The following is a 14,234-nucleotide window of genomic DNA, read 5'->3' as shown; positions in this document are numbered from 1 at the left end:
TACTTGGCACCTCACGTCCAGCCTGGGGTTCCTGGTAAACACAGAGATCCCCTCTCAGGTGCCCACCCTTCTCGGTGCGGCTCTCGACCTTCAAAGGGGGCTAGCCCGCCCTTCGGCGGAACAGGTACAGAACCTACGTCGGTGCCTGGCCCTTTTCCTTCGGGCTACGGTGGTAGCCTGGCTCAGATTACTAGGTCTTATGGCCAGCATGGTAGACCTGGTCGATTTTTGCAGGTTGAGGATGAGGCCTATCCAGCTCCATCTCCTCTCCTACTTCCGGCCCAGCCATCATTCAGTCAACCTCCCGGTGCCTACCACGCCTTGGCTGACCCCACACCTTCAATGGTGGGTGGAGGACGCCAACCTCACACATGGTCGAGTGTTCTGCCCGCCCCGACCGTCAGCGACCGTCCTCACCGACGCGTCTCTGTACGGTTGGGGGGCGACCCTCGACCCCCGCCAGATAGCGGAGCCCGGAACACCACTCGACCTACATCAACGTCCTGGAAATGCTGGCGGTCCGAAATGTCCTCCAGCACTTCCGGGCACAGTTAGTGGGGCAGGCAGGCCGTCCCGGTGTGCTCTGACAACGCTACAGTGGTAGCGTATATCAATCACCAGGGGGGGCACCTGGTCGGCTCGGCTGTGTGCACTAGCCTGGGACCTAATCCACTGGTGCATACAGTAGGGGATCGCCCAGGCCGGTGGTTCTCCCGCAACGACCGGACCTCATATGCCAGCCCGGGTCCGGAGTGGTTCATCCGGCTCCGGGGGACCTGCACCTGACGTGCTGGGCGCTGTCACGCTGTCACGAGATCCCTCAGAGCAGCGGGCCTTTCGAGACGGGCTGCGGAAGTTGCCACCCAGTCCCGGAGGGCCTGAACTCGAAGAGTTTATGACTGCCGACTACGCCATTTCTTTAAATGGTGTAGGCGGCGAGCTATTCATGCCGCCGATACTTCTGTAGAGGAAGTCGTGGATTTCCTCCTATATCTTTTTTGATAGCGGGCTGGCGACGGCCACGGTAAAAAATTACCGATCGGCCATTGCAGCAGTCCACCGGGGATTAGACATGCAGTAGCACCGCGTATACCCACCGCCTTTCCTTGGTGCGAGTCTATGCAAATTAGTAATTCGACTCTACCGGTAAGTAGAGTGAAGTAGACTCCCCCCCCCCCCCCCCCCCCACAGAAGTGTGGATGGGGTCTACGAACGAATACTTACCGGTAGAGTATCCCTCCCTCCTTCCCCACATACTCGGTCCTTGGGTGCTTACATTTAGTAGGGCTCATCGAAAAGAGGACGACTCCGCGGCAGGCATGTCGCGGGGCGGTGTGGGTAGGACGGTGGAGGGCGCTATTGTGTGTGAAAGTCTTAGCATTATTGCCTCGCGGCATAGGGAATATGCAAATTAGTAATTCGACTCTACCGTTAAGTATTCGTTCGTAGACCCCATTCACACTTCTGTGGGGGGAAGGGGGATTTCTAAATATAGACTGATTCAGGTTCGACCCAAAACAGTTAGTCTTTAGATCGCTGCAGGCTTTTATTTTAACACTCTGTGTGAACAGAATGAAAATTACCACATCCGGTTTACAGACGACCAATTTTGTGGTTCAATGCACACTCCCAGGATTTTTTTATTTTATACGGTCACTATGGTTTCTAGGTATTGCTGAAGCAGGATGAACGTTCTGGCCCTTTCCAATTCGGTGAAATGCTCTTGATCGGTGTAAATATTTATTAGGACGATCGTTTTTCTGACATTGCGCTGCTGTGTGATCAGAAAAGGCTCCAAAGAATTTGTTTAATGCTACATGTGCAAAGTCACAAAGCCTTAACCCACTTGACCTTACTTAAAAAACCATAACCCCCTTACTTGGATTTATGAATCATCGTAGTTGTCTTCAGATTGTCCATTTTGCTTTTCAATGAAGTTACATATCATGAATCACCACTTCATCCACTGAAATACATAGCTACATGTATGACATGGTGTCAAACATGTGTTTTCTGGTTTCAGTCATTTCATGAAGTGACTTGTACACCATCTCAATGGTTTGTACATAGCTATTTCATGAAGTGACTTGTACACCATCTCAATGGTTTGTACACAGCTATTTCATGAAGTGACTTGTACACCATCTCAATGGTTTGTACACAGCTATTTCATGAAGTGACTTGTACACCATCTCAATGGTTTGTACACAGCTATTTCATGAAGTGACTAGTACACCATCTCATCAATGGTTTGTACACAGCGCTCTGTGTCTATTTCTCATTTCATCATTTTCATTTAGTGACATATTTAGGAATCAATAACTCATTGACAAGCTATATGATTAAAGTACATGTAGTCAGCATTTTTTTGGTATTTGAAAGAGTAAACAAATATAGCACTGTAGAGACACGGGAATGAGACCAGCTCCTCTAATTAATAAAGGACGAGCATTCGTCAAAATACAATCAATAATAAATAATGCAATAAATGACGTCTACAATTTATGGAATAACCTCTCTTGTACTGGTTTACTGGTTACACAATGCACAGTCAAAGCCAAGAAGGTCGCAAAAAGGCTGGCCACTACATGAGCTTTGCATGGCTACAAGCACAATAAGGCAATACACATGGCAATTACAACAATCCATCAAAATAGAGAGCTAAACAAATCCAATAATTTGGGTAAACAATGAGAATTAAATATAAAACAATACTCACAGATAGCTCTGTAATTCTATCCCTCCCAAATGAACAGGTTTTGGAGCATGCCAGAGCCATGCTCCCTTCAAAAATAGAGAAAAATACCACTCAAATGAAATGTGCTCTTCCAAGAACAAAGCTATTATATAAGAAAAGAGGAAGATTATTACGTGACGACCCCAAAAGTAAACTTACTACATAATGAACACTGAGGGCGCACTTGGGATCCCTACAGTACCGTAAGCATTCTCCCAAACAGCAGTTTTAGAAATTGTACAATTTTTAACTACAATTTTCTCCATACTCAGTTTTTAGCTGCTGAGTACCATAACATCACCTCGTAAAAATGGTTGACGATATGATGGAGGGAATCAATGTATATAGAAAGGTTTGCGGTAACACCATGTAATGACTATCTCTAATGAGTTGGCGGTGGTTCTGAAAAGAACCGTTGGTTTCAACTCGACGTTTCGATCAGTATGCTCTTTGGTCTGGGATATGCAAAGGATGTGGACACTTTTAATACTTCTGCTTTTAAATATTAGATAGATTTACCCAATGTAACAGATACATTTTTTCTTCAAACAGGGGATTTTGCATGGAAGTCGTCATGGTGATAGAGTTTCTCCAAAATACCACAGAAGGTCCATAGGTAATAACCAAATATCACAGAAGGTCCATAGGTAATAAACAAATATCACAGAAGGTCCATAGGTAATAAACAAATATCACAGAAGGTCCATAGGTAATAAACAAATATCACAGAAGGTCCATAGGTAATAAACAAATATCACAGAAGGTCCATAGGTAATAAACAAATATCACAGAAGGTCCATAGGTAATAAACAAATATCACAGAAGGTCCATAGGTAATAACCAAATACCACAGAAGGTCCATAGGTAATAACCAAATATCAAAGTAACCCTTTTAACAATCTGATACACAGTTGCTTGCAGTAGTGCATACTGGATGCCAGTCCCATTGTATATAAACATCTTATTTTCACACGTTTATTTAGTATAGTTGAAAAGCTACCCTATTAATCCAAGTCCCATTAATGACAAGACCCCTAAACTAACCTTACCTAAATCCATCATTTGTACATTGTAAGGAAATAAAGATATTATTGTATGTGAGGAAAAACCAATTCAAAAACAATGTATCACCTTTTCCTTGGTTTCTTTTTGCATAGCTGCTCCTGTCAACGTGGTCCAATTGGACTTTTCTCCGTTTGGTTTGCCTTATTTTCTGGTAAGTTTCCACTTATAAACACATTTACCATGAGTTTTGTAAGATGACTGAGGAACATGTCCCCTTGTCTAAATATTTTTGTAGATAAGTAGTTTATGACGAAGAATAAAGTACCTTTGCAACTTGGCTTTTGCATCTAGTACAAACAGCAAGTTTTTGCGACTTTTCTTTTAAGTCTCATTACCACCTCGGTAATTTCCAATGACCATCAGATGCTACACTTACACAAGTCCTAATAACAATACTTTCCTGATACATGTATGTTTTATGAGAGATTGTTAATGCCTGAACTTCACTCACGTTAAATTGCATAACTTAGTTTAGATTTGAAAAAAGAGAGTCTTCTCTTGGAAAAAGCAAAGGAAATCGGAGGTAGTAACAGCTACAACAAAAGAGAGGGATAAAAGTAGGGTTTGAATTGACAACCCCACTAGACTATCAAGTATTTGGCAGGTCCGCAAACAATATGATAAATTGTGTTTACGCACTCGACCCGAAAAACCTCTTTAAGGCCTATTATGTATATCCCTGGCCCCGTTAAGTCGTTTGCCATTCCCCCGACCCCTGTCCCACCTTGAGCCCTTTCCCTCTCCTGTCCCATAACTGAGCCTCTGTATGTGAGCCTTCGTCCCCGCGATCCCGTGCGCTGGCATTCTTCTTTGCTTGCCACTATATGCCTATGTTTCCATTTTTTGCCCTGGTCCCGCTAGTGGTTGCAGCTAGTGGTTGCAGCACCCGCTAGAAATCATTGCGTATATAATTTTGCAAGTAGCGTGGTGGGGGGGGGAGGGGTAAGTGGAGGGCCACGAGTCGCGACGAACCTTTTAGTGCTTGTGAAATTAGAAACCGTACACTTGCCCGTCTTTTTATTTGTCAGTCCCATCTATGTTTTCTAGTTTCGCGCGGGTCCCGCTAGTGGTTCTTCCTAGTCCCGTTTATATACACGTTTCATTTATTTTGTTCCCATTCAACTTACTTTTTTACTGTCCTTCAGCATTTTCAAGTCCCTTTACTTTTTTTTCACACTTAAAACACTAAAATACCAGCCGTCGATTTCACAAAACTCTTCCTAACTTAAGATTAATCTTAGGACTTAGGACGAGTCCCAACCCTGCACTGTAGCATGCAGACCTTAAGATTAATCCTAAGTTAGGATGAGTTACTCGTCCTAACTCGAGATAAGACGAGTCCCAACTCTTTGTGAAATCGACTGCAGCTCTTTTGGCCAACATTTGGTCATAGATTTGACGTCGTTCCCACCAGCTTTCATGAAGGTACTCTTGCACCTCTCAAGAAACGGAACGTTGATCCTTCTCAAGTTATCCTCCAATTATTGTTTCTAATACTTTTTCCAAGATTTTTGAGATGGGTTTTATGCCCTGCGGTGAAGCCGAAGGGCATATAGTGTTTGCCTTGTCCATCCGTGTGTGTGTGTGCGTGTGCACATCATCATTCTGTGAGCAATATCTCAAGAAGGAAGGCGTATCAACTCCAAACTTGGTTTGCAGATTGGTCATGGGATCCCCTAGACGCCTATTGTTTTTGGAACCCCTTCAGATAAATATTAAGCTCATTGTTGCTAAAAACAAAAGAAATGTTGTCCGAGCATTAACTTGAAAAGGACTTGGCATATCAACTCCAAACTTGGTGTGTGGATGAGACATGAAATCCCCCAAAAGCCTATTGTTTTTGGACCCCCCTCAGATAAATATTTAGCTCATTATGGCTGAAATAAAATAAATGTTGTCCGAGCAATAACTGGAAAAGGACTTGGCGTATCAACCTAAACTTGGTTTGTGGATTAGTCATTGGATCCCCCAGAAACCTATTGTTTTTGGACATTTGCTATTTCTAGTGGTGGAGAGCGCGTCACGTGGGTGTGTATAAACCTTTGTTTATGACCAGTAAAAAGTGTTAACAACATGGGCGTGACACGCGAGCTTATCAGACAGTTTCTTCATTCCTATTGGTCGAGAGCACCGACTGAAACAGTTGTGCCACATCACGCGATACGGAGTTGCTTACCCAAGGGCGGCGGAGGGCCTTACCATTTCATATAGCTGGAGGGGTGTTGTGTTGAAAGAAATCATTGAACAGTTACAATTTGCATTTATTATACTGTATATTTGATGTAATTTTTATAAATCTTTTTATCTTCTCCATTTTTGGAGGTTTTGAGGAAATAAATATAACAAAAATATTGTTTTTCTGGAAAATTTTACCGAAATGATTGTAGTTGTTTTGTTATATTTCTGCAGGCAGCAAGCACAGATGGTTGCATATGTTTGTACAGCTTGGCATTCGGTAAGTCTCATATCGATGCATTGAATTCTTTGAAGGTGTTTTTGGTGGAGCATACACTATGTCTGCTCATCTTTTCCTAGTATTGCTTTCTATTTGTTGTCATGACCGATTGTCCATGTTTTTGTACCCGTAGTTACAAGTATATTACAGACCTATGTATCCAACTGTTTCCCTGATAAAATCAATTCCATATACAAGCCGAAGTGAATTTCACTGTATATGTATTTATATGTGTGACAATAAACAATTGAATTGAATTGAATTGAATTGAATATATTGTTCTTTATGTAATCATGGGACAGGTAAAGCTTGTGGTGTCCACTCCCCTTAAACCACCTGAATCAAGAAGTCATCCATTGTTCAAATTCCAAATTGATGCCGAAACGGATGTGGATTGTCTTAACCACCTTGTGTTTAATCCATTCATCTTCAATTACAAGTTTGCCGGGAATTTTGATCTCAACCCAGACATGATTGTTTTTAGTAATCTCTTATGGAGTAGCACAAGGAAGTTTGCTTGGACTCCTTTTGTCCATCTTGTACATCAATGACATTTTTTTTTTACTTTTTAATTTTATTTTAATCAATATAATACAAAGAAGGATTTCTTTTTAAAAACTCAAATATACTTGGATTCATAGGATTGGATTGGAAGGCCATCATATTTTGGCACAGAATGCAAATAGCAAATATCCGTTGTGTTTATGCCCGTTTTGGTTTCGTAGACGTAAAGATACAGATCAGATAATAACTGAAGCTAAACCCGGCCAAACACCATACTAACAAATAATAGTCGGGCACTGCTTTGTTGTCAAAACAAGCCCCCGTGATTGCATGACATTCAATGAACATTTATTTTCATGTCGACAATAACAATTTAAGCATATACTAGGAAACAATTATCGATGAATATAATAATGAAGGACAGATGCAATGTATAGAATTTGAAGATATTAACTACAAAAATTAACATAATAGTCAACATGCAGGGAAAAGGTTAGTCTCGGTGCAAGACTTTTCTCGTTTCCCTTTCACGCACACCACGGCCAATCCACCGACAGCGCGCGCACCGACTCACCTGACTTAAGTCCACTCACCGCCCCGGAGAAACGTCTTGGTCCGTTTGCTGATCGCTCGGGAAATTCCGAGCACATTCCAATCATGCCGTGCTGCGCTAGGCCTGCATAACTCTGAGGTAGCAGTATCAGCATAATTTCCCACAGTCTGGTATCTGTACGTCTTAGGTGCAACGCAACCAGAAACAGCCAGGCTTCCTCGTATGTTAGTTGGTGTGTAGGGCTTGTGATATATACGTTCGTCTTTTAATTTGTGTAAACATGATTGCTGCTGAACGATGTGCGAATTTTAGTTTGCCATAAAATACGTTTTTGGGGAAGATTTTGCGAATTGCGAAGTGCAATTAATTGAGGGGAATGGAATCTAAAAATGTTATGAACGAGGATGTTTAGCAACAGAGCTAACAAAAATAGATCAATTTACACGAACATGGGATTTTCTGGCATCTTTTAATAGTCTTAGTCCAAAGGGTAACTTTGTAGGTAAAAATAATTTTAGGGTCACAGTGCCTGAAAGTACTTATTATGCAGACAAAACTAAACACAGTGTACATATGAAACTTCCGTATCATACTCACACAGCTTGGTCAAAATCAACCGGTGGTCGACTACCATTAAATATCTAAGCCTATGAGTAATTTGACACTTCTTCGCGAAGATAAGAAGCCCAGCCACAACACCACGTTGTCATTCGGTTGTGTACTGTGTGCATGTGTACAAGAAGGTACATGTACATGTCAGACATCCTTTGCCCACGCACTTGGCCACAATTAGACGTGACATGTAATGGAGGACAATTTTGGCGAACGATTGTGATCTCTTCGCCCAAAACTGTGCTTTATAAATAGTTAAGTCCCGATAGTCATGCATGCAGGATAACTTTCTTTATTTTCGAAATAATGTCCAAATATACCCATACAAGTTACAAGTTCTCTTATCTGCAAATAAAACACTCAACTCCTCGAGTCTTGCCGATGCGGTCAGCAATATTGTTATAGTATTTTTTCATTGACTGTCAATTTCTTCCCTCTAACAAACGATCGCAACCGCTAATATCTAATTAATAATAACATAAAGATCAGTGATTGCCTTTGCATGCGCAACAAAATGCACATGGTGTGTATTTCCCCGGGTTTCCGCCGTAGCATGATGCAGCAAGGCTTTTACTCGACACGTCGGGTGCATGCAAGTTACCAGGCTGGCCCGCTTGTCTGTTTCCAGCTGTGCACGTGCGTAGTATTTTGTTGACCCACACGTTGAATATGTATGTAAGGTCACATAACTCAAACATGCACACGGACCAAGACGTTTCTCCGGGGCGGTGAGTGGACTATAAGTCAGGTGAGTCGGTGCGCGCGCTGTCGGTGAATTGGCCGCGGTGTGCGTGAAAAGGAAACGAGAAACGTCTTGCACCAAGACTAGGAAAAGGTTTAAGCATAATGCTTGGAAAGTCTCATAACCAAAATCTGTAAAAAGATCATTAAATCAAGTGGCATTAATTGACTAAATTCCTTGGGCAAAATTTTTTAATCACCTAATTAGCACATTCCTGATTAATATTGATATTTGGAGTCTGTTTTGTACTAGTTAAATTTAGTACATATCACTATATTATGTTAACGTTCATGTTTTAGTCAATTTTGTTTTTGTTTGTCTGGGCAAGCCTACCTCAAGCTGAGGCTTTTTTGGTTACGCCCCCATTTGCAATTTTTTGTTATTGTTATTAATTTGTTGGAATGTAAAAAAATATTTTCTCTGAAACTCTTTATTTTTGCCCTGTTCTTAATAAATATTGACATGAATGTTGTTAATTTTCAGAGTTACCATTACTGACTTGGAGTAGCTCTACAGGTGATTTGCCTGTTGTTTCCATTTCATGGTCACGTAGTCGCCCTTCAGTTTTTTATGTTGTTGATGTCACATCAAAGGTCTATGTGTGGGAGTTATTGGTTTGTCAGGGAGGACCAGTCAAGACAGAGCAGTTCTCACATGGCAGGTAAATAAATGTTTTAAGAAGTTAAGGTTTTAAACCTATGTAGAGACACGGTAAGGAGAGCCGGTCCTCTAATTAATAAAGGACGAGCATTCGCCAAAATACAATCAATATTTACAATAAATGAACAATGACAGTTAAGTAAAATATATCAAATAAACTTCTCCTGTACAGGTTTTAATGGTAACCCATAGCAAACAACACAAAAAGTTATAACACTACAGTATATACATTACATAACGTTACACAGTGCACAGTGTAAGTTCACAAAAAGGTCAGCACACACAGAGGCTAACGGACGCACGTGTGTGACAGTGCTGCCTGGCAATACACACATGGTTTTACAAATAAAACGATCCAAATAGAGAGCTACAAAATCACAATAATTTGGGCATTAATGAGGGTAAAAACACAAAATAATACTCACAAATATCTCTACAACTCTTTTGATCCCATATAAATAGGTTTTTGGAGCATGGCCAGAGCCATGCTCCCTATAAAAATAGAGAGAATCACAGACCAAATAAATTAGTTGCTCTTCCAAGTCGAAGCTATAGAAAAAGAGAGTGAATGTCATGTGACATCCCCAAAAGTAAACTTTATTCAAGTCAAACAATGAGGGCGCACTTGGCGGATCCCTACACCTACATGTACTTGCAATTTACTCTGGTAAAGATAACCAGATGTCTGTTTGGAACTTTTTTGACGAAGGTGAATACGGGGGACATAAAGGGAAGGCAGTGGAAAGACGCAAGATGCAAGTTAATTGACAATTTTCCATGCATGCGACACGCTACACTCGATGCTGCGGTCATTTGGAGTAAAATTTACTGGAAGTTGAATGTCAGTTGGGCCTCGCAGCGGGGGTTGGTTGTAAAACGCTCAATCAACACTTGTGAGATTTAATTTAGCCCAGTTCTATGGGGCAAGTTGTCCCTTGCGGACCGGATTTTTACATTCTTAAAGAGGGTTATCGTCTGATGTACCAATAATGTACAAAACTGTGAAAAGCCAACATATTCAAATGCAGTACAACATATTCAGCTGCATGAAACTTTTGTTCCTATAACAAAATATTAGGTTGTATTTTTGTTTCCACTAAAAACCTGGCATGCAGTACCATATCTTTCAGAGTCCTCGATGATCTCATTTCACAACCTGCTTTCAATAAGAAATGATCATGCTTGTTTTTTATTCCATACTAACTAAAGGTTGACTTTGATTGAGCTATCCAATGACCACGCAGCTACTGGAAGAGGTATGCAAGGCTCAAAACCTGCAATGGTAAGTCTACTCAAAACAAACCCTTCTCACATGCGCACTAACATTTTGTTTGGCAAAATGAGGGAACATTACTCTGTTTTGCATGAGGCTAATGGCTGCGTGGTGCAGACGCGGCGTCATCTCTATGTACACATCACTATGGTGTTTCCAACCAATATGGTATGTACGCATGCATGAATGTAATTAGCAGTTTCCAGGGAAGGGATTATTTCTTTTAAGAAATAAAATGGTATGTTGAATTATACAGATTATATATTTAAAATATGACAGTATGTCTCAGATTTGTAGTTTAGACCCAAGGTACTTGGAATCAGAGCTTGATTGTACTGTACATTGTATCTACAGTGCATCAGACTGACCCTTTAAGGTACTTGGAATCAGAGCTTGATTGTACTGTACCTACAGTGCATCAGACTGACCCTTTAAGGTACTTGGAATCAGAGCTTGATTGTACTGTATCTACAGTGAATCAGACTGACCCTTTAAGGTACTTGGAATCAGAGCTTGATTGTACTGTATCTACAGTGCATCAGACTGACCCTTTAAGGTACTTGGAATCAGAGCTTGATTGTACTGTATCTACAGTGCATCAGACTGACCCTTTAAGGTACTTGGAATCAGAGCTTGATTGTACTGTATCTACAGTGAATCAGACTGACCCTTTAAGGTACTTGGAATCAGAGCTTGATTGTACTGTATCTACAGTGAATCAGACTGACCCTTTAAGGTACTTGGAATCAGAGCTTGATTGTACTGTACCTACAGTGAATCAGACTGACCCTTTAAGGTACTTGGAATCAGAGCTTGATTGTACTGTACCTACAGTGAATCAGACTGACCCTTTAAGGTACTTGGAATCAGAGCTTGATTGTACTGTATCTACAGTGAATCAGACTGACCCTTTAAGGTACTTGGAATCAGAGCTTGATTGTACTGTACCTACAGTGAATCAAACTGACCCTTTAAGGTACTTGGAATCAGAGCTTGATTGTACTGTACCTACAGTGAATCAGACTGACCCTTTAAGGTACTTGGAATCAGAGCTTGATTGTACTGTACCTACAGTGCATCAGACTGACCCTTTAAGGTACTTGGAATCAGAGCTTGATTGTACTGTACCTACAGTGAATCAGACTGACCCTTTAAGGTACTTGGAATCAGAGCTTGATTGTACTGTACATTGTATCTACAGTGAATCAGACTGACCCTTTAAGGTACTTGGAATCAGAGCTTGATTGTACTGTACCTACAGTGCATCAGACTGACCCTTTAAGGTACTTGGAATCAGAGCTTGATTGTACTGTACCTACAGTGCATCAGACTGACCCTTTAAGGTACTTGGAATCAGAGCTTGATTGTACTGTACCTACAGTGCATCAGACTGACCCTTTAAGGTACTTGGAATCAGAGCTTGATTGTACTGTACCTACAGTGAATCAGACTGACCCTTTAAGGTACTTGGAATCAGAGCTTGATTGTACTGTATCTACAGTGAATCAGACTGACCCTTTAAGGTACTTGGAATTAGAGCTTGATTGTACTGTACCTACAGTGCATCAGACTGACCCTTTAAGGTACTTGGAATCAGAGCTTGATTGTACTGTACATTGTATCTACAGTGAATCAGACTGACCCTTTAAGGTACTTGGAATCAGAGCTTGATTGTACTGTACCTACAGTGCATCAGACTGACCCTTTAAGGTACTTGGAATCAGAGCTTGATTGTACTGTACCTACAGTGCATCAGACTGACCCTTTAAGGTACTTGGAATCAGAGCTTGATTGTACTGTACCTACAGTGAATCAGACTGACCCTTTAAGGTACTTGGAATCAGAGCTTGATTGTACTGTATCTACAGTGAATCAGACTGACCCTTTAAGGTACTTGGAATCAGAGCTTGATTGTACTGTACCTACAGTGCATCAGACTGACCCTTTAAGGTACTTGGAATCAGAGCTTGATTGTACTGTACATTGTATCTACAGTGAATCAGACTGACCCTTTAAGGTACTTGGAATCAGAGCTTGATTGTACTGTACCTACAGTGCATCAGACTGACCCTTTAAGGTACTTGGAATCAGAGCTTGATTGTACTGTACCTACAGTGCATCAGACTGACCCTTTAAGGTACTTGGAATCAGAGCTTGATTGTACTGTACCTACAGTGCATCAGACTGACCCTTTAAGGTACTTGGAATCAGAGCTTGATTGTACTGTACCTACAGTGCATCAGACTGACCCTTTAAGGTACTTGGAATCAGAGCTTGATTGTACTGTATCTACAGTGAATCAGACTGACCCTTTAAGGTACTTGGAATCAGAGCTTGATTGTACTGTACCTACAGTGCATCAGACTGACCCTTTAAGGTACTTGGAATCAGAGCTTGATTGTACTGTACCTACAGTGCATCAGACTGACCCTTTAAGGTACTTGGAATCAGAGCTTGATTGTACTGTACCTACAGTGAATCAGACTGACCCTTTAAGGTACTTGGAATCAGAGCTTGATTGTACTGTACCTACAGTGAATCAGACTGGCCCTTTAAGGTACTTGGAATCAGAGCTTGATTGTACTGTACATTGTATCTACAGTGAATCAGACTGACCCTTTAAGGTACTTGGAATCAGAGCTTGATTGTACTGTACCTACAGTGAATCAGACTGACCCTTAAGGGTACTTTGAATCATAGCTTGATTGTACTGTACCTACAGTGCATCAGACTGACCCTTTAAGGTACTTGGAATCAGAGCTTGATTGTACTGTACCTACAGTGCATCAGACTGACCCTTTAAGGTACTTGGAATCAGAGCTTGATTGTACTGTACCTACAGTGCATCAGACTGACCCTTTAAGGTACTTGGAATCAGAGCTTGATTGTACTGTACCTACAGTGAATCAGACTGACCCTTTAAGGTACTTGGAATCAGAGCTTGATTGTACTGTACCTACAGTGCATCAGACTGACCCTTTAAGGTACTTGGAATCAGAGCTTGATTGTACTGTACCTACAGTGAATCAGACTGACCCTTTAAGGTACTTGGAATCAGAGCTTGATTGTACTGTACCTACAGTGCATCAGACTGACCCTTTAAGGTACTTGGAATCAGAGCTTGATTGTACTGTACCTACAGTGAATCAGACTGGCCCTTTAAGGTACTTGGAATCAGAGCTTGATTGTACTGTACCTACAGTGAATCAGACTGACCCTTAAGGGTACTTTGAATCAGAGCTTGATTGTACTGTACCTACAGTGCATCAGACTGACCCTTTAAGGTACTTGGAATCAGAGCTTGATTGTACTGTACCTACAGTGCATCAGACTGACCCTTTAAGGTACTTGGAATCAGAGCTTGATTGTACTGTACCTACAGTGCATCAGACTGACCCTTTAAGGTACTTGGAATCAGAGCTTGATTGTACTGTACCTACAGTGAATCAGACTGGCCCTTTAAGGTACTTGGAATCAGAGCTTGATTGTACTGTATCTACAGTGAATCAGACTGACCCTTAAGGGTACTTGGAATCAGAGCTTTATTGTACTGTACATTGTATCTACAGTGCATCAGACTGACCCTTTAAGGTACTTGGAATCAGAGCTTGATTGTACTGTACATTGTATCTA

General features: G+C 41.4%; 1 protein-coding gene across 3 annotated transcripts in view; it reads left to right on the top strand.

Annotated features, from left to right (window-relative positions):
* The window catches only part of LOC117287880 (WD repeat-containing protein 60-like), an 86,679-nt gene that overhangs the window by 70,586 nt on the left and 1,859 nt on the right, over window positions 1-14,234 (top strand). For all 3 annotated transcript variants that reach the window (XM_033768474.1, XM_033768473.1, XM_033768476.1), the window contains exons 22-26: window positions 3,290-3,353; window positions 3,895-3,953; window positions 6,212-6,257; window positions 9,152-9,329; window positions 10,538-10,610. In XM_033768474.1, coding sequence (XP_033624365.1) covers window positions 3,290-3,353; window positions 3,895-3,953; window positions 6,212-6,257; window positions 9,152-9,329; window positions 10,538-10,610 — 420 coding nt within the window. The remainder of the gene's footprint in view (window positions 1-3,289; window positions 3,354-3,894; window positions 3,954-6,211; window positions 6,258-9,151; window positions 9,330-10,537; window positions 10,611-14,234) is intronic.

This window comes from Asterias rubens, chromosome 3 (genome assembly GCF_902459465.1).
Source record: "Asterias rubens chromosome 3, eAstRub1.3, whole genome shotgun sequence".
Taxonomy (NCBI): domain Eukaryota; kingdom Metazoa; phylum Echinodermata; class Asteroidea; order Forcipulatida; family Asteriidae; genus Asterias; species Asterias rubens.
This window is presented reverse-complemented; position numbering and strand designations above follow the sequence as displayed.